Below are 23398 nucleotides of genomic sequence, written 5' to 3'. Positions count from 1 at the left end.
TTTAATAGCTTGTAGGAGTTATATACACCTAACCTCAAAATGCGTATCCAAGTGGTCATATTAAAATGGGGAGGGAAGGGAGGGAAGGGAGGGAAGGGAAGGGGGAAATATAATGGAGAATGGGGAAAAAAAGAAAAAGTGTATATTCTAAAATATTTTAAATACTGGGGAAAAAAAATTAAGAAAAACAATTCATATAATTTTAAGGAAAATATATCAAAAATGCATAAATGGATCTTAAAATAATATCATTAAATGTTAATGGTCTAAATCATATGATAAAAAGGAAAAAAGCTCTATTATTTTTAAAAAGGCAAAATGCGGATTTATGCTTTATACAAGAGACCCACCTCTCAAATATTGAATCTAATAAACTACAAGGAGGTTGGGTCAAACATTGTTTTTTCTCACCAGCTACAAGGAAAAAAGCAGGTGTTGCTATTCTGGTAAATAAAAAATGTACTGCTACATTCAAATTAAAGGCAACAGATATTAATGGAAGATGGATAATAGTGGAAATGAATATGGGAAATACTACCATGACGTTGTTTAATATATACGCCCCTAATTCGAACCAAAATGAATTTTTTAAAACTCTTCAACAATTGATATTGCCACTGGCTACTTCAAATCTAATAGTAGCTGGGGATTTTAATGCTGTTATGGATCCTCTATTGGACAAAAACCCAAGTAGATATATGAAATCAATGGGACTAGATAATTTAATACAAACTTGTGATTTAATAGATATTTGGCGAATACTTCATTTTAATGGACGGGAATTTTCATTCTGTTCTCATGTTCACAATTCCTTTTCAAGAATAGATTATATTTTTATATCAAAACACCTAGCGCATCAAGTAACAAAAGCTGCCATTGATCCAATTATTTTATCTGATCATGGTGGGGTATGGATTGAAATTAAGATTACAGATCAAAATACAAATAGACCAATATGGAAGTTTGATAATGCATTGCTTGCTGATCCAATATTTTGTGAAAATTTTCAAATAAAAATGAAAGATTTTTTTCAAGTGAATGATAAAGATGAGATCTCTAGAGAAATATTATGGGATGCATTTAAAGCATCAATAAGAGGACAAATCATTTCTTATTCGGCTTATCTTAACAAACAAAATAAAAAACAATACTCTAATTTAGAAAAAGAAATTAAAAATTTAGAATTAAAACTAATAGAAAAATGGGAATATTCTATACAACAAGAACTGTTAAAACTCAAATGTAAATACAATGAAATATCATCAAAAATGATAAGAAAAGATTTATTTGCACAGCAGGCACTGTATTATGGAAACTCAAATAAGTCGGGAAGAATACTGGCAAATTATCTAAAAGTGAAAAAAAAGAAAACAAAAATAATTGCTATAAAAGATGAAAATGGTGAAACACTTACACAAATTGAACCAATCTTAAAACAATTTCTAAAATTCTATAAATCTCTTTATTCTTCCGAGACTTATTTAAATAAAGAAAAGGAAGGTTTAGAATTCTTAAAATTATTAGAGGGTCCAAAAGTTCCTGAACATATAAAACGAAGTATGGAAGAACCAATATCACTAAAAGAATTAGAAACAGCTTTGAAATCCCTTAGAGTTGGATCCGCTCCAGGTGGTGATGGTTATACAGTTGAATTTTATAAAACATTTCAAAACTTTTTATTACCCTATTTATTAAATCTTATTCAATATCAACTTAATAAAGGTTGTACAAATGGCACTATGGCAGAATCATTAACAATAGTTTTGCCAAAGCCAAATAAAGATCCCACTTTGGTATCGAACTATAGACCAATTTCTTTAATAAATGTAGATGGAAAATTATTAGCAAAAATCCTTGCGTTAAGATTGGCTAAAGCTCTCCCACATATTATAAGTATGTCTCAAACAGGATTTGTTGCTCAAAGACATTCATCTCATAACACTAGACTAGCATTCCATATGTTATACTTAACAAAGAAAATGAACGAGCCCACTTTTGCTGTTTCTTTAGATGCAGAAAAGGCTTTTGATAGAATAGAATGGACATTTATGTATCAAGCAATGGAATGGTTTGGTATAGGTCCTGGATTCACACAAATGATACAAACATTATATAGCTCCCCTTCTGCTAGATTATACATTAATAATATGTTTTCAGAAAAATTTAATCTACAAAGAGGAGTTAGACAAGGTTGTCCTTTGTCTCCTTTACTGTTTGATATAGTTTTAGAACCCTTAATATTAGCAATCCAACAAGTAAAGGAGATACAAGGTATAAATCATTCAGATAAAGAATACAAAATATCAGCTTATGCTGACGATTTACTATTATATTTGAGGAATCCGGAAACTACCATTCCATATCTACTTGAACTAATAGAAAAATTCGGAAAATTTTCAGGATATAAAATAAACTGGAATAAATCAGAAATACTTCCATTAAATATACATTGTACAAAAAGTTTATTTAATTCATTCTCTTTTGTTTGGAAGGAAGATGCTATTAAATACCTTGGAATTTGGATTACAAAAAATTTGGAAGATACAATGAAAATTAATGAAAAAAATTTATTACAAAAAGTGACAGAGATGTGTGAGCAATGGAACCCCTTACACTTATCTTGGTGGGGAAGAATACAAACTGTTAAAATGATGATATTGCCTATAGTCTGTTACCAAATGGGAATGATACCAGTTTTCTTCCAAAATTCTTTTTATAAAAAATTAAATAAGATATTAACAAAATTTATTTGGCTTGGAAAAAACCCCAGAATTGCATTAGTGTCATTGCAAAGACCAATTGCGGAGGGAGGGGTAAATTTTCCCAACTTTTATAGGTATCATCAAGCCTATATTTTACGTCAAGGCATGTATTGGATCCTCCCAGAGCCCACTGTAAATATCCCAGATTGGTTTTGGCTAGAATGGAGACTTATGTTTCCATTACGTCTTAGTCATGTAGTTAGTATCAAAATGCCAAGGCTATACAAAGAACATAAAATATTCATGGATACATGGAAAACTTTAAGATATATAAGTAATCTAACTCCTATTCCAATTAGTAAATCAACAACTCAAACAATTTGGTTAAACCCCAAGATCAAAATAGGCGGTTTCAAAATAATCTGGAAAAACTGGATGACAGCAGGTATTCGTATTCTAGACGACATAATAAAAAATGGTAAAATGCTGGAGTTTTCACAATTGCAACATAAATTTGATCTTAATAAAACACAATATTTTAGATGGTTGCAATTGAAGCAATCCATTCAGGAAGGGTTCCCTGAATGGAAAAATCTTACTAATTATCACAGCTTGGAATTCCTGTGTTTCCAGATAAATTCAATAGGACATGAAGCTGCACAGTGGTATAAATTAATATCCGGATATATAAATAAAAAACCAAAAAATGGTCTTAGAGACATTTGGAGCATTGAGATAAAGCACCAAATTAGTGCATCTCAATGGCCACGACTTTGGTCTTGGAGGTTAAAATGTACGGTGTCAGCATCTATGAGACAAACTTGGTTTCTTTAGCACTCTCCAGACCAGTAGAGGTTAACTTTACGAATGGGTATATATCTAATCATGACCAGCAGGTGGAGACTGAAAACAAAACTTTGGGACAGTATATACTATCCTCCCTTCTCTATTTCCCTCAGTCTTCTTTCAGTCTCCAGCAGGTGTTGAGTGATCTGTACCCATCTCTCTTGGTAGGGCTGTTGGAATTTGTTTAGGGGTTTATTGTCCCTGTTTTTGGCCGGACGGAGCTTGGTCGGGCCCTGTTTGGGGGTCCGTCCGACCTCGGGGGTGTCAAACCCGGCGGGTCACGAGCGGGGTCCCTCCCCCCACTTCCTCCACCTCCCCACATTTTTTTAGAGGAGCCTCAGCAGTAAGCCTTGCCCCCTAAGTCAAGCAAGGCATATTGCTTCGAGAGCCTGTGGAGTCTGTTCTGTAAAAAAAAAAAAAAAAAAAATCCTGAGGTAGTGCTGGTCTGAAGGGTTGTTTCCCTTTAAGAAAACTGTATTTTACTGTATTTTTTCATGTAACCAGCATTTTTTTATAGCTAGGTCGCGTCTGGAGCAATTGTGCCCTTCTCCGGGGGAGTAGGCCACAATTTTAGTCCAGCCGCGAGGCACTCGCGGCCGGCCTGAACTCGGCGGTTTGGGTCGGTGAGGTGGTGGAGCTCCGTCGGCAGCGGCTGCAGGCGCCCAGAGCTCCCCGCCGATGGTGCCTCGCGAGTCGGCTTGGAGCAGTGGGGAAGCCCGGTCTTCCACAACCGCCCACGGAGGGATTCCCCGAAGGATTCCCTCTCAGCTGATTTTTTGACAGCTGATGCCGACTTGCCTGTCTTAGCGGCTGGGACTGTTCAGTCTTCTCAGCCGCTACAGGCCATGGAGGGAGCATTTTTGGCGGGAACTTCGCCATTTTCTTTGTCTGGCCCCTCCATTTTGTCTGCAACCTCAGGTGACCTTCCCCCTGTATGGCGAACACAGGGGCAGGTTTCAGCATGGACCCCTGCTGGGGCAGGGAGTCCCTGGGGACCCCCAGGGGTTTTTTGCCCCCAATTTATTTTCTTTCTTTGTGCGGACTTTTGGGGGTCCCACGTGCGCCTGGGGGGTTTCGGGGGGGGTTTCCCTCCGCGCCCCCTATGGCTTTGCCTCCCTCTTTTCGTTTGGCGTCCCCTCTTCCTCCTCCCTCATCCAAGCGCCCGCGGGGGGGCTTGGATTGCGAATTGGTGGGCGGAGGAGCGTGTTGGCCTGGTTGAGGACCTGGCTGCTTTGGCGGGCTTCCAGGATCCTCTAGAGGGGACGCCTGTTGGCAGCGGGGCGGCGGGTTTCCCGTCTTCCAGAGCAGATGCGTCCGTGGTGCGCTTTTTTATTCAGAGGGATGAGCTTTTAGACCTGTGTAGCAGGTCTCCTTGGTGCTGCATTTTTGCAGTGGCGCCGCCGGAGACCCCGCGTATGGGGGCCCCTCTGCTTCAGGGGGTCTGTCCTGGTTCCCGCTCTTTTCCTGTGCGTCAGGATTTGCGGGATTTTGTGTTGGCGCAGTGGCCTATGGGCGCAGTTTCGTTTGGTGTGCGCCTTGGCTCTTGGGTATCCCGTCCCGGAGGGAGGTAGGGCTACCTTAATTTCGCCAATGGGGAACGCGGTGGTCTCGGCACTTCCTAAGCGGCATACCGTGCCTGTTATGGACGGTTCTGCTCTTAGGGTCTCGGAGGCGCGTGCGTTAGAGACTCTTCTTAAGTATGATTTTGATGTCTCTGCCTTTGGGGTCCAGGCGGCTGTTTGTGGGGAGCTAGTCGCTCGCGCCGTGTTTCGGTGGGCTGAGCGTGTCCTGGATCGGGAGTCTGATGACTGGTCTCTAGTGGATCAGGAGGTAGCGAAGATTGCGATGGCTGCCTCGTTCCTCTCAGATGCTCTTTATGACTTGGTGCGGATTTCGGCTAAGTCTATGGCATGGCCGCGCGGCGTATTTTGTGGCTGCGCGCTTGGGCGGCGGATTCTGCGTCCAAAGCTAAGTTTACTAAAGTTCCCTTTAGGGGGTCTTTTTGTTTGGAGAGGAATTAGATGAGTTGATTCAGACTCTGACGGACTCGAAGGTGCCCCGTCTGCCTGAGGACCGTGCCCGCCCTGCGTCTAGGTGTGGGGCTGCCCGGGGGCGTTTGCGGGAATTTCGCAAGTATCGCCCGGGGCGTGGGGCTGCTTCTTTCCCGGCTCAGGGTTTTTCCCGGGGTCGGTTCTTCCAGCGCATGCAGCCCTTTCGGGGGGCCCGTCGGGGGGCAGGGAATCCCTCCGCCGGTTCCCCCGCTTCCCGTCCTGCGCAATGACTCCTTGCCGGCGCACCCTTTGGTTCCGGTGGGGGCCCGGCTGCGCAAATTTTTCCCCAAATGGGCCGAGATCGCGTCCGATCAGTGGGTCCTTGAGGTGGTGCGGGACGGTTACGCTCTGGAGTTTACCCGCTCTCTGCCGGACCTTTTCCTCGCTTCTCCATGTCAGACTCCATGGAAGACGCAGGCTTTTCGTCAGACCCTTCAGCGTTGGCTAGATCTCGAGGCAGTGGTGCCGGTGTCCCCTACGGAGTGGGGCACCGGCAGGTACTCCATTTACTTTGTGGTGGCCATAAAGGAGGGGACCTTTCGGCCCATCCTGGATGTCTCTCGATCTGACGGAGGCCTACTTGCAGGTTCCTTCGGGCCTCTCATCAGCACTTCCTTCGCTTTGCGATCTTGGGGCGGCACTTTCAGTTCTGTGCGCTTCCCTTTGGTCTGGCCACGGCTCCTCGGACGTTCACCACGGTAATGGTGGTCGTCGCGGCAGCCTTGCGGTCGGTGGGCATCCTGGTTCTCCCCTACCTGGACGACTGGTTGATTCGGGCAAAGTCGTTGCAGGAGAGCTCCCGGGTTACGGCTCGGGTGGTGGAGTTTCTCCGGTCGCTGGGCTGGGTGGTCAACCTTTCCAAGAGTCGGTTGGTCCCGGCTCAGCGTCTGGAGTGCCTTGGGGTTATGTTCGACATCTCCTTGGGGAAGGTCTTCCTTCCAGAGGCCCGGGTGAGCAAATTGCAATCTCAGATTCGCCTGCTTTTGGCGTCCCGGGGTCCTCGGGCGCGAGATTTCCTCCAAGTCCTGGGGTCAATGGCGGCGTCCCTGGACGTGGTGAGGTGGGCGCGGGCCCACATGCGTCCTCTTCAGTATGCTCTGCTCCGGAGGTGGTCTCCCCGGAGGCAAGATTTGGATGTTCCGGTTCCCCTGCGAGGCTTGGCGCGCTGCAGTCTGCGCTGGTGGCTCCGGACCCCTCACCTGGTTCAGGGGGTGGGTCTGGATCTCCCGCAGTGGACGGTGCTCCTTACGGATGCGAGTCTCCTCGGTTGGGGGGCTCAGTTTATGGGCCACTCAGCTCGGGGCACCTGGTCCGCGGAGGAGGCCTCCTGGTCGATCAACGAGTTGGAGACCAGAGCGGTCAGGCTGGCGCTGTTAGCTTTTCCTCCCTTTTGCTGGGCAAGTCGGTCAGAGTCCTGTCGGACAATGCCACGGCGGTGGCTTATGTCAATCGTCAGGGGGGCACCAAGAGCACTCCTGTGGCGCAGGAGGCGGCTCGGCTCATGGTTTGGGCGGAGTCCCATCTTCTGGACCTCTCGGCTTCTCATATAGCCGGGGTAGAAAATGTTCAGGCAGACTTCCTCAGTCGTCACTTCCTGGATCCAGGAGAGTGGTTTCTCGGCGCCGGAGCGTTTCGGTTGATAGTGCAAGATTGGGGGCAGCCCCTGATGGACCTGATGGCCACGAGTGGCAACGCCAAAGTGCCCCGCTTCTTCAGTCGTCGCAGGGAAGGGCTGGCCGAGGGTCTGGATGCTCTGGTCCAGCCGTGGCCAACGGAGGGGCTGTTGTATGTGTTCCCTCCTTAGCCGCTGGTGGGCAGAGTGCTTCTTCGCATTGTTCACCATCCGGGTTTGGTGGTGCTGGTGGCTCCGGATTGGCCTCGACGTCCGTGGTATGCGGATCTGGTGAGACACCTGGTGGCGGTTCCTCTTCCTCTGCCTCTCTCGGACGACCTTCTGATGCAGGGTCCCATTCCCTTGTTCGACCCGTCTCTCTTCTGTCTTACGGCGTGGCTCTTGAAAGGGGTCGCCTTAGCAAGAAGGGATATTCAGACAAGGTGATCGCTACACTGTTGGGGTCCCGGAGGCTTTCTACCTCTCGGGCTTATGTGCGGGTTTGGCGTCTCTTTGAGGAATGGTGTCGGGCGCGGGGAGTGACCTCTTTTCGCGCTTCTCTGGCTAACATTCTAGAGTTCTTGCAGGATGGCCTGGATAGAGGCCTGGCTTGGTCTTCTCTCTGGGTTCATCTTGCGGCCCTGTCGACCTTTCGAGGGTTGGTGTCAGGTCAGCGTTTATCGGCTCTTCCTGATGTGATTCGGTTTCTGCGGGCGGCCAAGTTGCTTAGGCCTCCCCTACGGCCCTCGGTTCCCTCTTGGGATCTTAATCTGGTTCTCTCTGTTTTGGTGCGCCCGCCTTTCGAGCCCTTGGACGACTGTTCTTTGAAGGACCTTACTTTGAAGGCGGTCTTTTTGGTGGCCATTACTTCTGCTAGGAGTATTTCTGAGCTGCAGGCTTTCTCTTGTAGGGCTCCCTTCTTGGAGTTGTCTAGGGAGCGGGTCGTCTTGCGGCCTGTTCCTTCCTTTCTGCCGAAGGTTGTTTCTCCTTTTCATGTCAATCAATCGGTGGTTCTCCCGGTCTTGGGTGGTCGGGAGGGCTCTTCTGAGCAACGGCAGCTGCGCAAGTTGGATGTCGGTCGGGTCCTTCGCTCTGATGTGCAGCGGACCCAGGAATTCCGGAAGTCCGATCATCTCTTTGTCCTCCTGGCTGGTCCTCGTCGGGGAGCTGGCGCTTCTAAGGCTACTATTGCGCGCTGGATCAAGGAGACGATTGCTTCCGCTTATCTTCTGAAACAGCAGCCTGTTCCGGAGTTTCTCAAGGCTCATTCCTCTCGGGGTCAGGCGGCTTCTTGGGCTGAGTCGTCGCTCGTGCCTCCGGTGGATATTTGTAAGGCTGCGGTTTGGTCCTCCTTGTATTCTTTTGTTAGACATTATCGGGTAGATGTTCAGGCGCGTCGGGACGCGGTGTTCGGTGAGCGTGTTCTGGTATCGGCCCTTCGGGGGTCCCGCCCGTGAGAGGGACTGCTTTGGTACGTCCCATTCGTAAAGTTAACCTCTACTGGTCTGGAGAGTGCTAAAGAAGGAGAAATTAGGTTCTTACCTGCTAATTTACTTTCTTTTAGCTTCTCCAGACCAGTAGAGGTCCCCACCCTGTCTGTTGTTGTTGTTGTTGTTGGGGCTGTTTTCGCGGGCAGTTTTTGTTTTTTGCTGCGGGTTCTAGTATTTTTCTAGGGCCGGGGAGAATTAAAGAACAGCGGCTGTGGCTCGGCTGGCTTAGCTGGCGAGCTGTGGGGACATTTTCCTTCGGGTATTTCTCCTCTGCATTTTCCAACAGCATTTGGGTATGTTATTTGTTACTCCTGTTCGGAGTATTGTTTTCTTCCTGTTTTCCAGTTCTTGGTTCTGCTTGGCTATTCGGCAGACTGAGGGAAATAGAGAAGGGAGGATAGTATATACTGTCCCAAAGTTTTGTTTTCAGTCTCCACCTGCTGGTCATGATTAGATATATACCCATTCGTAAAGTTAACCTCTACTGGTCTGGAGAAGCTAAAAGAAAGTAAATTAGCAGGTAAGAACCTAATTTCTCCTTTTTCTTTTACATAGAGCTTTATGGACCCCTACACGTTTACATAGAATTGATAGCTCTAAATCTAATAGATGCTGGCACTGTCATGTTGAAATTGGGACATTAGACCATCTTCTATTCTTTTGTCCATTCATCTTAACATTCTGGAAATCAATTTGGCCTCAAATTAATAGGATGTTAGAAAACCCAGTAGCCTTGACATATGATACTATATTATTTGGAACAACAATGAGAACAAATAGTCAAATAACATCAAATAATAACAAATTATTGTTCATTTTAACTGGAATAGCAATACAACAAATCACATTGAATTGGAAAAATCATGACAGATTAAATTACACTTTCTGGTGGAATTCTGTTTGTCACATATATAAAATGGAGCTTACCATAGCAACACAAAAAGGATATATTAATAAATTTCAAAAGATATGGAGACCATTAACAGAATTTTGTAATGAATGATTAATTTTTCCCAAGATAAAAATTGATTAGAGGGGAATGAGATGGGAATTTATTTCTGATTTACACACTATATCAATGTTGAATGAATTTACAATAAAGTTGTTTTTAAATATTATTGATTGAATGGAAGGGAGGGAGGGAAGGGGAATACTACATTCAAAAGAAATTATATAAATCTAGATTTAATGCATAATATTATAAAATTTGTATAAAATTAATTTTCTAAAAAAATGTTAAACTTGAAGATGATAAGTATGTATATCAAGTGTATATATTTAAGTGTCTAATAAGTTTATATGAAACACTTGTTGTAACAAAAGAAAATGAATAAAGATTATAAAAAAAAAAAAAAAAAAAAAAAAAAAAAAGATCTCCTTCTTGAATGAAAGGTCTCAGAAAATACTACTGGAGCCCACCTGCCTAGAGCCATTATTCAAAAATGGTCCACATTAAGGAGTGCCCAAAGGGGCTTGTCTTGCCCCTTGTGCACAATCCTTAGACATATGCCTGAGATGTGTACTGTTAATAGCAATTAAATGTAAGCTTTTTGCTCAGTGATGTCACCTTCTGGTTGTGGACAGGGCAAGATCTGCATAACCCTATGTGAAGCTGAAAATTTCAAATAGTCGATATCCGGAATGGGCCAATGGGACATAAATATGATTTAGGAGGTCATTTCAGAAGGCTTGCATAACATTTGCACATGGACATAGTGGTATTTCCATGTATAAATGGTGATTTCACAACACTGCTATTTACATGTTAGCAATGGTGGTTCAAAACTGACACACAGATTTCCTATTGTACCCTGGGAATACCTGCATAGTTTTAAAAATGTCCCCATTGGCTTTTGCACCGCATTAATCTAATTTTCCATTTGTGAGTGGTACAAACCTATATAAGCTCAATTTCTTCACAAAAGGGAGGTAACTAAATCAGCTTTGGTAAAGTTTTCTTTCATCAAAGGCTTGAAATGAGTGACCCAGACAACAGTTAAGCTTATCAGCCTTTAAAAAGTGAAACTCTTAACTTATTTTGTCATTTTATCAGAACATGGCTCTTTGGTGTAGAGTTAGAAAAGGTGCCACCTAATATATTTGCAGATACCCATCTCAAGTGTGGCCACCTTTGTCCTCTTAGTGTATCTTTCTGAAACCCTCACTAGTGTATATTTCCCAGAGTCCTTATAGCTAGTTTGCACCTTGTATTTGGGGAACTGTGAACGTCCAGACCTAGAGCTCCCAAATCCTTCCTCGATGTCCAGTGCAAAATAGAGCTTCACATTTGTCAGTTTAGCAGCTGCAGAAGGGACAGGCAAAGACCCTCCCCAAATATTAAATGGCATTTGAATGGAAATCTTGGTGACCCAGCAAAGTGCATTGGTACAGTCTGACTCTGTTTCCTCTTTCAGCATGTCCTACATCATTAGCAAAGATACATGGATCGAGTGGTGGCCCAGTGAAGAGGAATGCCAGGACTCCGCAAATAGTCAGATCTGCGACATCCTTCAACAGTTCTCGCACACCATGATGATGAATGGTTGTCAGTCCTAAACCCCGGCAAAGTCTTCCATCGAGCACCAGAAGATGACAATATCATCAGTCAACAAGTCCCATGAGCCTAGTGACTCTGATGCAGCCTTTTATTTCTATAGGACTTTGTGCGTATATGTGTGTGTGTGGGGGGGGGGGGGTGTTTCTTTGTTTTAATAGACCCTATCCAAACTTATCAGCAGTCAATAAAATTTCTACCAAAGTAGATCTGTTTTGCAAATGAGTGTGTGAGCATATTTATTTATTTGAATTTCATGAATCACTAATGAATGGTGATAAGCAGAAGCAGTGTCCATGAGTGAACCAGGCTATCCAAAATCACTGGTCTCTTGTTACTTTAGGCTTCATGGAAGTGGACAAACTCTGGCTATGCTGAAGCCGCTTCAGAGACTAAAGCCAGTGTCCAAATTAAAAAGAGGAGTTTTGGAGGAGGTGTGCAAATGAGAAAGGGAAGTGATAAAAATCGGTCAAGTGTTGCTAGTTGAAAGTTTACACTGAGCATGCCTACAGGAAAGTGTGCATGAGAATTCGCAGGAGACCTGGAAATAGCTAAGAGCAATTTAATTGGTTGGTGGCTCAGGAGGTAGGAATTTTAGCTGAGACATTAAGGCCTCCTTTTACGAAACTGCGCTAGCAGTTTCTAGTGCGGGGAGCCGCGCTGAATAGCCCGTGCTGCTCCCGAAGCTCATAGAGTTCTCTGCGCTAAAAACTGCTAGCGCAGTTTAATAGAAGAGGGGGTAAGAGTTGGGGGACAAAGAGCAACTGTCTGTTTATACTCCTGGAATGAAAGATTTCAAGTTTTATTAAAATTTGATCTAATCACCTATCAATGAATTTCTAGGCGAATTAAAAGTATATATAAAATACAAGTTAAAAATAATACGAGTATATAAATTACAAAACAGCAAGTACATTCGACAAGGGAAATGAACAAGAACATGAAGGGAAAGAACTATAATAATTATAGGATAGTTCTGTGTACCCAGATGTGCAAAAATTAAAGCCTTCAAAGTAGTATTGCTCCGCTCAAAGGCGTTGCCTCAAAATGGTATAGTTTACTGCATCAAAGGCTGCCTGAGTCCATATCGCAAATGATGAGTGCTTGGCACCCTGAATTAGATATCTCTGCAGATGAGCTTTGGCAAGAGGTGTGGACCAGAGTATTCAGGTCAATTCACTCGGCCCCAGTCCTCCAGTCAATATACTTCTTTTTACATCGGACCCACTGGACCCCGCAGAAGATTGGTAAATTTTCACATAAAGTCTCCCAACTTATGCTGGTCCCGTAGGATATCAGTGGGTACTCTACCCCATATGATATTTCTCACAGTATATTGGGGGTAAGGTTTGGAACACCATTTCTGCCATATTAAAGATTCACGAACCGTGACATCTCAGAATTATTGTACTTGGACAACTGGATCTCATACAAGCTCTCTCAGAACCCAATGGTCACTTGCTCAGTATCCTATTGGTTTTGGCTATCAAAAATATATTGCATTGCTGGAAGAACTTAGCCAAGGTAGAGTTCATGGTATGGTGGAACACAGTATGTATCATTGCTAAATTTGAAAGGATGATTGCAAAAAAACTTTATTCCACCAGCTCATTCCTTAAAATCTTACTGTGGTTCAGACCGCTGACAAATAGTAATTTAGAGTATCCTGCACAATATATATATATATATATACTAGTCTTATAGCCCGTTACATTAACGGGTGCTAGAATATATGTGTGTGTGTCTGTCTTTATTTCTTTCTCTCTCTCTCCTTAGCCACTTTCTTTCTTTCTGTCTTTCTTTTTCCTTGGCTGTCCATCACCACCCCTTGCCTGCTCCCCCTGTCCATTCTCTCTTCCTTTTACCTCCCCTGTGTCCACCACCACCCCTTCACTGCTCTCCTTATGCAGCAGCAGCCCTTCTCCCTTTGTTTTACCTCCCCCCTGTCCAGCAGCACCTCTTTCCTTCTCCCCCTGTCCAACATTAGGCCTCCGTTCCTTTTTCTTCACCCCCCCTGTCCATCAGCACCTCTTTCCTTCTCCCTCTGTCCAGCAGTAGACGTCCCTTCCTTTTTCTCCCTCCCTCCTTCTTAACCCTATGATACACTTACCTTGCTCTGCCCCTGATCAGAGGTTCCCGACAGCCGCCCAGTTGCACCCATTGCAAAAGTTCCCTCTGCCGCATCCCGCACTCCTCCTGACGTGACTCCCGCTGTCTTTCTTTCTGTCTGTCTCTGTCCCTGGCCCCCTTTGTCTTTCTGTGTATCTCCCTGCCCCTGTGTCTTTCTTCTTTTTTTTCTGTATCCCTTCCTCCCTCTGTCTGTCTGTCCAAAGCAGCATTCCCTCCCCCCACACCAGTTCTCTGTAGCAGCATTAGCGTTTCCTCTACCCCCTTTCCCTTCCCGCAGTACAGACTACGAACCTGGCGATTCCAGCGTGTGCAGCAGTCTTCACACGCTGCTTCGGGTCCTTCTACTGGCCTGATTTACTCTGGCACGTCACTGATGACATCATCAGAGAAGCGGCAGAGCAAATCAGGGCAGTAGAAGGGCCCGAAGCAGCGTGTGAAGACTGCTGCACACGCTGCTTGAATCGCCAAGGTAGTCGGATCCGTGGGAAGGGGGGGGGGCGGCAAAGGACTCGGGTCCCGATCCGGGGCGGAAAGTTGCTGGGCTCCTTGGTGGGGGCACTGAGCGGCCGCGATCCCTCTCCTCCGAGACACCTCCCTGCCCGCCCGCTCGCCCGCTGGAGGAACGGAGATCGGCGGTTGGCTGCGGTCCCAGCTTGTGGAGGCATCGGCGGCTGGTGACATAAGCGCGCATGCGCACTCCTACCTAAGGTGCCCTACATCTCACGGAAAACGGACGCACGCAGATGGGAGTGCGCATGCGCGGCCTAGCATTTTATTATATTAGATATATATATCGATCCCTTTTTTTTTTTTTTTTTTTTTTTTTAGATTAAGTCAATACGTAATGCTCATTGAAAATCCTATTACAAGTTCACATATGTACCCTTCACTGATAATGTGTGTACTGATCCTACTATATATATATTTGACATGAAATAAGTGGGGGAGGGGTTGTTTTGCTTTGTAGATATCACCCATGATTTGTACAGTTGGATTGTTGTTTTTGTTTTATCCTAGATAATATCTGTATATCTTGTTAATTACCATATAAAATTAATAAAAATAGTTGACCCCCCCCAAAAAAAGAAAAACATACCAGGTCAACACAACTGGGAGCGGGGACAAAAAAGAAAAAAAATTATCTAAAGAAAGTGGGAAAGAAAAAAGGCAGAAAAAAAAGAATAGTGGGAAATAAAAAATTGAAATGGCTCTCCAAAGTATATAGTCAGGGAGTTTCTGAAGTTGTGATAGAATGTGGAATAAAAGTGAAGACAGTGTGCTTCTGGCTGGTTAAATAGTGATAATATTCGACAGGAGCTAGCAGGCCTTCTCCACTGAATATATTAGTGCTTAGCAGCTATATCATATAGAAACATAGAGTGTGACGGCAGAAGAGGGCCGGCGGCCCAAGTCTGCCCACTCAAGAACCCTCCCTCCCTGGAGTACCCATCTTTTATGCATAACTCTGTAGCATCCCCACCTGTTTGTCCCATCAACGTTTGAAGTTGAGCACGCTACTAGCTTCGACCACCTGGCGTGGAAGTTAATTCCATTGATCAATCACCCTTTCGGTGAAGAAGTATTTCCTGGTGTCACCATGAAATCTTCCCCCCTTAAGTTTTAGCGGATGCCCTCTTGTTGCCGTGGGACCCGTAAGAAAAAAGATTTCTTCCTCCACTTCAATGCGAACCGTGATGTATTTGAATGTTTCTATCATGTCCCCCCTTTCTCTGCGCTCCTCGAAAGAATATAAGCGCAGTCTGGTCAGACGTTCTTCATATGGGATGTCTTTAAGTCCTGAGACCATCCTAGTGGCCATTCTCTGGATCGACTCCATTCTCTAAAACTGGACACAGTACTCCAGGTAAGGTCTCACCATGGATCTGTATAACGGTAGTATGACTTCAGGCTTTCGGCTGATAAAGCTCCTTCTGATGCAACCCAGCATTTGTCTTGTCTTTGCTGAAGCTTTCTCCACCTGATTGGCAGCTTTCATATCTTCCTGGATGAAAACTCCCAAGTGCCTTTCTGCAGTGGTTCTTGCTAAGTTTTCACCGTTCAAGGTGTATGTTCTGCATGGGTTTCCGCTCCCAAGGTGCATTACTTTACATTTTTTGGCATTAAAGTTTAGTTGCCAAGTACTGGACCATTGTACCAACAAAAGCAGGTCCTGCTCCATAGTGCTGGGCCCGGTTGCGCTATCAGGTTCTGTTGTCCTGCCCATAATGTTGCATAGTTTAGCATCATCAGCAAATAATGTAATTTTGCCTCGAAGTCCCTGAGTTAGATCCCTAACAAAGATATTAAATAGCATCGAGCCCAAGACCGAACCCTGTGGCACTCCGCTGGTCACTTTTGACGTTTTTGAGGGAATACCGTTCACCATTACTCTTTGAAGTCTGCCGCTAAGCCAGTCTTGTACCCATGCTGTCAGTGTTTTTCCTAGTCCTAATGCGTTCATCTTGTTTAATAACCTACGGTGTGGAACACTATCAAAAGCCTTGCTAAAGTCTAAATACACAATATCCAGGGACTCACCCTCATCCAGTTTTTTCGTTACCCAGTCAAAGAAGCTTATCAGGTTGGATTGACAAGACCTTCCCTTTGTAAAGCCATGCTGGTGGGGATCCCTTAATCTTTCATCATCCAGAAATGTGTCCAATCTGTTCTTGATCAACTTCTCCATGAGTTTACTCACTAATGATGTGAGACTCACCGGTCTATAATTTTCAGCCTCTGACCTGCATCCCTTTTTGTGGAGCGGGATAACAATGGCAGTTTTCCAGTCCAGGGGAACTTTTCCCTTGCTTAGGGAAAGATTGAAAAGCACAACTAACGGCTCTGCCAGGACATCATGTCCGGGCCCATAGCTTTGATTACTTTTAATTTTGATAATTCTTGGTAGACTTCACTCGCAGTAAATTCCATGTCCCGGAATGGGTCCTCCAAATTCCCCTTTGTCTGTAGCTGAGGACTGGATCCTGGTGCTTCACAGGTGAAGACTGAGCAGAAGTAGTTGTTGAGTAGTTCCGCTTTGCATCTGAATCTGTAAAGTTGCCGTCAGATTTCTTTAGGTGCCCAATACCGCTTGTGTTCTTCTTCCTGTCGCTAACACATTTAAAAAAGGATTTCTCCCCTTTCTTTACCTGCCTAGCTATGTTATCTTCCATCCAGAGTTTGGCCTCTCTGACTGTCGTTTTAACTTTTCTGGATTTGGCCAGATAGGTTTTTTTTAGCTTACGGTCGTTGTGATTGTTTGTAGTTTATGAAAGCTTTTTTTTTTTTTTGCTTTACTAGTTCTGAGATTTCTGCGGAGAACCACTGTGGTCTATTTTTTCTGCATCATTTGCTCTCGGTTTTGATGTATATGTTGGCTGCTCTTTGCAGGGTATATTTCAGAGTCGACCATAGTTCCTCTACATTGTCTGTTGTGCTTTGGTTTTGCAGCACTTTGTAGACGTAGTCCCCCATGCCCTGAAAGTTAGTTCCTTTAAAATTTAGGACCTTAGTCGATGTGTTTGGCCTAGTGAATCCTTTCTTGAGGTGGAAGCAAACCATGTTGTCAAGTTTTCAAGTTTCAAGTTTTAATAAAATTTTGATTAATCGCTTTATCTAGATTCAAAGCGATATACATCGTAATAAAATTACATTGTTAAAATTCTTACTATAATAGATAAAACAAACTAGACTTTAGACAGATGCGACGAACTGGAAACATGAGGAATTAGGGGGAGAATTTACATTGTATTAAAAGTCTGGAGAGACATATAGGGAAAGGACATGAGGAAGGGTAGGGTGTTTGGTAAAAAAGAAAACATTTTTAAAAATTAATTTATAAAAGCATCATTGAAAAGAAAAGTTTTCAATTTACTTTTGAATTTTTCTATACTGGTTTCCTCTCTTAGATAAATAGGAAAAGAATTCCAATTTTGGGGAGCAATAACGGAGAACATAAACTGGCGGCGTGTATTTATTATTTTTAAAGATGGGATAGATAATAAATGTTGTTCTGTAGATCTTAAAGTTCTGTTGGTAGTGTAAGGTATTAACAATTTGTGAATGAAAGCTGGTGTTTTAAACATAAGGGATTTGAAAGTAAGCAGACCAAGTTTGTATATTATTCTGTGGGCTACTGGTAGCCAATGAGCTTCTTTAAGAAGGGGCGTTACATGGTCAAATTTTTTAGCTTTACAAATAAGTTTTATGGATGTGTTTTGTATCATTTGTAATCGTTTAATTTCCTTTTGTGCTGTTCCTATAAGCAACGCATTACAATAGTCTATTTTTGAAATGACAAGAGAATGAATAAGAATGTTAAGAGATTTATTACTAAGAAATTGTGACACCGAACGTATTTGACGGAGCCTGAAAAATGAAGACTTGATGACACTACTTATGTGTTCATGAAAAGAAAGTTTTTGATCAAATATAACGCCTAGTATTTTTATGTTATTAACCTCTTGTAGTGGTTGGCCCTTGATGGAAATAGGGATCTGTAGATTGAAATTCTCCTTTAAAGGGAAGAGTAATACGTTGGATTTCTTAATATTTAATGCAAGTCTATTTTCATTTAACCAATTATGAATTTTCTCTAGTTTAATATTAATTGATGCTGAATCAGATGGATTATTGGTATCTATGGGATGTAAGAGTTGAATGTCATCGGCATATGCAAATACATTGAAGCCTATGGATTGGCATAAGGTCAGCAAGGGAGAAAGAAATATATTAAACAGAAGTGGAGATAATATAGAGCCTTGAGGGACACCGTAAGCTGTATTAAGAGTATCAGAGGTTGTGTTGTTGAAAGAAACAGAAGAGGAACGATTAGAAAAGTAAGATTGGAACCAAGATAGGACTTGGTCTGTAATACCGATTGATTGAAGTCTGTTTAAAAGTAAATTATGATCGATTGTGTCGAAGGCTGCCGAAAGATCTAATGAAATTAAGAGAACTGACTGATGGTGATCTAAGTAATAATGGATAGTGGTAGTCATACCAATTAAAGAGTGTTCTGTGGAGTGATGTTGTCTAAATCCTGTTTGGTTGGGGTGGAGAATGTTAGTTTTTTCAATGAAATCTGAAATCTGATTAAACACGACTTTCTCAGTTATTTTAGATAAAAAAGGGAGATTAGCGATGGGTCTGTAATTTGAAGGATCTTCAGCATTAATTTTGGAATTTTTAATGATTGGGTGAATGAGTGAATGTTTCCAGACGACGGGAACAATACTTTGTTTTAAACTTTCACTTATTAGAGTATGAATTGCTGGACCAAAAATAGTGAAGAAGCGTTTGAGTAAGAAAGGAGGAATTGAATCTAATTGAGAACCTTTGATGTTCATGGATTTTATTACAGATTCTATTTCAAGTAAATTTGGAATTTTGAAGTGGGAACATTTTGAAGAAAGAGAGCTAACCTCGATAGATGCTTGGTCATGATTAGTAAGTGAGTTTATGGTAAATGTCGATCTAATCTTATCGATTTTGTCCATGAAGTGTGATGCGAGATCTTGAGATGTGAGATTAAGTAAGTTATCTTGGTTTTTTCGTTTGGTGGAATGTGAAATTGAGTTTAATATGCGATAAAGAGTGGAGGAATTTGGAGCTTTCTGAATTAATCCTGAATAATATTTTGTTTTGGAGGAATTAATTTTAGCTTTGTAGTATTTGGAATGTTCTTTATATGTTGTGGTCGCGGGATGCCAAGGTGTCTCCCACCGATACCTCTGTGACACTGTCTCCGTTGGTGAGCAACAGGTCCAGGATTGCCTGGTCCCTGGTGGGTTCCAATACCATCTGCTTGAGGTGTGCTCCTTGCATGGAGGCAAGTAGCCTCTTGCTGCCACTGGTTGTAGCGCAAGGTTTGTTCCAGTCCACATCGGGCATGTTAAAGTCTCCCACCAGCACTGTATCTCCACGCAGTGTGATGGTCTCAATGTCATCCATTAGTTCGTCGTCGGCATCCTCCTTTTGTCTTGGTGGTCTGTATACAACACCAAGATATAGGCATTTGTTATTGCCCCTGGCAAGGTTCACCCAGAGGGATTCTCCCGTATACTTTTTTTTGTTTGTTTTGTTTCATAAACATCTTTATTCAACTAGGGCAACAATAATACACAGGCAGAATGCCAACAGCCAATAAACAACCCCTAACAAATCAACACCCCCCACCCCCAACCGAGTGACAGAGCACAGTACAAAAAGGAAAAGAGGAACAGAAAAGTCCAGGAGTAAAGCAGAATACATCCAAGGCTCAAGTAAGGCCCCTCCAGGAGCCGTAACGATGCCAAATACAAGAAAAGGAACCACAGGTGTCATTGTTCAAAGCAGTCAATTTGGACATCAAGTAGATCTGATCTACTTTAAGCAGAAGATCAGAACGGGTAGGCAAAGAGGCTTGTTTCCAAAAAGTGGCCACACAAAGTCTGGCCGCCGTAGCAACCAGGGCCACAAAGTGGGCTTGTTCACTAGCAAGACCCCCCACAGAGTAATTATGTAAGAACACTTCCATATGAATTATCCCGTATACTTTGATGTCTGTGACTTTGATGTCATCTCTAATGTACAAAGCTACCCCTCCACCTGATTTGCCCTCTCTGTCTCAACGGAGTAAGTATGACCATATCCCATCCGTGGGACTCCGAGAACCACGTTTCTGATATCACCACTACATCAAAGTCAGCGTTTCTCATTTCCGTTTCCAGTTCCAGTATTTTGTTGCCCAAGCTAGGGGCATTAGCATACATGGCTGTCCATTCTATCTTTTTGCATGGAATGTTTTCTGACTGAGATAGTTTGTCCCCTTCATTCTTGCCTTTGTCCCCTTCAATCTTGCCTTCAATTTTGCCTTTGTCCCCTTCATTCTTGCCTTTGCCCCCTTCAATCTTGCCTTCAATTTTGCCTTTGTCCCCTTCATTCTTGCCTTTGCCCCCTTCAATCTTGCCTTCAATTTTGCCTTTGTCATCCTTACTATTGCCTCTGTCTCCATCAGTGTCCATGTGATTTCTCCCCTCTGACCAATTCTTAACACTGACGGGCCAAGTTTAGCAACTAAATTGGGCTGCCTAAATAGCTACTCCTTTTTTTAGCTGTTATAACTTAACCGGCCAGAGCTTCAAATCGACTTAGCCAGCTACATTTGAGTGGAAACGGCCCTGCCCTGAATAGCCAGCCTCAACAGCAAAGTCAGCCCCAAAGTCTCTGTTCTGAATGCTGTTGAAATTTGTGAAGTTGTGAGCCTAAGTTTGGGGAGGGGGAGAGGTTGGAAAGATGCTGTGAGCTATATGGGGGGGGGGGGAAGCCTGGTGCCCAGCCATGTTAATTCTGGGCTCACCCAAAATGTTAATTCTCCCTTTACTACTGCCCCATAGAACCAGCAATTTTGTAGACAAATTCATATATTCAGTAAGATGATAACATACAAACACTACAAGTACTTGAACTATAGGAACATGTTGCAGCTGGAGTGTTAGACTGTCCTGCTTAGGAAAAGGCTTTCTAAATGAAGGTCTTCAGGGTAATTCCATGTCAACCGGTCCAATTTCAATGAGGGTTTCCAGTCAACATCTGCCACAGATACAAAATAGTGGCACAAATAAAGGTTGACCTAGTTGAGATCATGCCCCAAATCTTTGGATATCCTATGAAAAAATGTCACCAATTTCTGAAAAGGTTGATTGGGGAGCTCTGGTAGATGTGAATCGCTTGTTCATTCTTTCCCAAAATACTAGGACTAGGGGGCATTCGATGAAGCTACTAAGTAGTAGATTTAAAAGAAACCATGATCAACTGCAATGTTTTTCTGTGACTATATTTTTTTCTTTCTTGTTCAATTTCCTGAGTTGTTTGTTTCCAAGCTGATTTGCATATGTGATGTCAAAGAAGATATTTAAGATGTAGGTGGGTACAGGGGTAGAATTGAAGTCTGAGTGTTCCTGGGGAGTTGGTTGTGTTTATTTCTGCTTTTACATTTAATAATTGTTTTATTTTTTTCAGGAAAGAGCAAATATTGGACAAGTTTCCAAGGGCAATTAAAAACCTTAATCCCCTGAGGAAGCCAACATGAGTAAAGTGAAATGAAAGCGGTCTACACTGAGAATTTAAAGCTAAGTGTCCCTTATCTTTATTAGCATTGGTCTTCTCAAGTTTTAAGATTGTTCAATGGGTGGTTTTAGCAGTAAGATTTAGAAAATTAAAAAAGCAGAGAATTTTTTCAGATATTGGAACCTATATTGGAAAGACATCATTTAAGTCTTTTTCAAGACTGCCAAAGTCTCTTTTCCTCTCAATTAATAGTTGAGAAGTATCACAGCTTGATAAAGTGCTTATAGCGGGTTTTGTTCATTACAGTTGTCAGCACATATATCACTTGTTTTGTTGGTGTATGTTCATCTAAATATTTCTTCATTCCAATGTGCAATTAAACTCTGGAATTTGTTGCCAGAGAATGTGGTGAAATCAGTTTGCTTAGCAGGGTTTAATAAAGGTTTGCATCATTTCCTAAAAGAGAAGGCCATAGAGGAGAAATCCACTGCTTATTCCTAGGATCTGTTTTGCTACTTAGGATCTAGCTAGGTACTTGGGACCTGTATTGACCACTATTGGAAACAGATCCTGGGCTTGATGGATCTTCGGTCTGTCCCAATATGTTAATGCTTATGTTCTTATAAATTGACTCCCCTCCCTTTCAGGGCAAGTTTTGTGTCTGATTGAGAGGGTGCCGGATTTTTGTTGGGCCTTATTGCTATGGATCAGGTTATCATTGTTTTAAGAAATCTAGAGTTCTGTTGAAACATAGAAACTTGATGGCAGGTAAAGGCCAAATGGCCCATGCAGTCTGCCTATCCGCAGATCCCACGCCTTCTTGAATTCGGACACAGTCTCTGTCTCCTCCATTTTTTTCTGATTGATGTTTGAGGGTCAGACTGGGGCTGAGTGAGAGATGGGATGCGAGTTGTAGGTCTTTGTCATTATTTCCAGTTCTTTTCCTATTTTGTGACTAACATTGGCTAGACTTGTGTTCAGGCTATAACTAATTTACTTTGTATACAGCTTTCAGTTTTGATTTGTCAGATTAGAATTGAATTATATGTTTAAAAAGTGACTGAACATATGGCTATTTAGTGATTTATGAATTTATGCAGTGTTTTAACTGTATCTTGATTAGTTTGACTGTTTATTTGTACATTGCTTTGAGATTTCTTTGTGAATGTGAAATAAAACTAAGTTACATGAACTAAAGTTCCTTTATCTAAGATGGAAGTCAGTGCTTGCAAATTTCTACTGACGCCTCCATCTAGGCACCTGGAGGCCACGTGGTAGGAGCGTGTTCTGAAATGAAGCGCTTAACATCTACATGCCCATATCAGCCAGAGACCTGGCCTATTCGTGTGCACTTAAATGACATGCCTAAGTCCCGCCCATTTCCCATCATGCCCTGCCCTGTGTTCCATCTATGTCATAAGAACATAAGAATGATCCATCTAGTCTTCACGGTGGCCAATCCAGGTCACAAGTACCTGGCCAAAACCCAAATAGTAGCAACAGTCCATGCTACCGATCCAGGGCAAACAGTGTTTGACAGGAGCTACGGTCATGGTTAGACACCCCTGCTAGTACGGTGTGGCTAACTGAATACTTAATGCCTGTAATATCATCTACTTCTATACATTATGTCCAAGAGGCCTGTAAAGGGGGGGTGCGTTTTTGATAGCCCTTCTGTAGGTGTGCCGTTCTAGGAATTCCCTCCCTCGTCAAAGCTGTTCCTTGGGGCAGAGTTGGGTTTTATGAAATTTGCAGCTGCATATTTGAATTGCACACAATCACAGCTTCGCACCACTGGGGCTAGCTCTGTTACCTTATTTCAGAACAGTCCTGAGGCACCTATAAAATAAGGTTACAGATGCCCTATTAAAAAAATCGCTCCCTGTATGTGTAGATTATGTTCTAATGCATTCAGGATATCATTTTGGGGCAGGGATATGGTCTGTAGTTTCTACTGGATAATGTCT

General features: G+C 43.1%; 1 protein-coding gene across 1 annotated transcript in view; it reads left to right on the top strand.

Annotated features, from left to right (window-relative positions):
* The window catches only part of C3 (complement C3), a 135095-nt gene extending 123682 nt beyond the window's left edge, over positions 1-11413 (top strand). Inside the window, exon 41 of the mRNA XM_033923996.1 lies at positions 11116-11413. Within this exon, the coding sequence (XP_033779887.1) occupies positions 11116-11257 (142 nt within the window). The 3' untranslated portion in view covers positions 11258-11413. The remainder of the gene's footprint in view (positions 1-11115) is intronic.
* Positions 11414-23398: the final 11985 nt, after the last annotated feature.

The sequence above is a fragment of the Geotrypetes seraphini genome, chromosome 16 (assembly GCF_902459505.1).
Source record: "Geotrypetes seraphini chromosome 16, aGeoSer1.1, whole genome shotgun sequence".
NCBI classification, from domain to species: Eukaryota; Metazoa; Chordata; class Amphibia; order Gymnophiona; family Dermophiidae; genus Geotrypetes; species Geotrypetes seraphini.
This window is presented reverse-complemented; position numbering and strand designations above follow the sequence as displayed.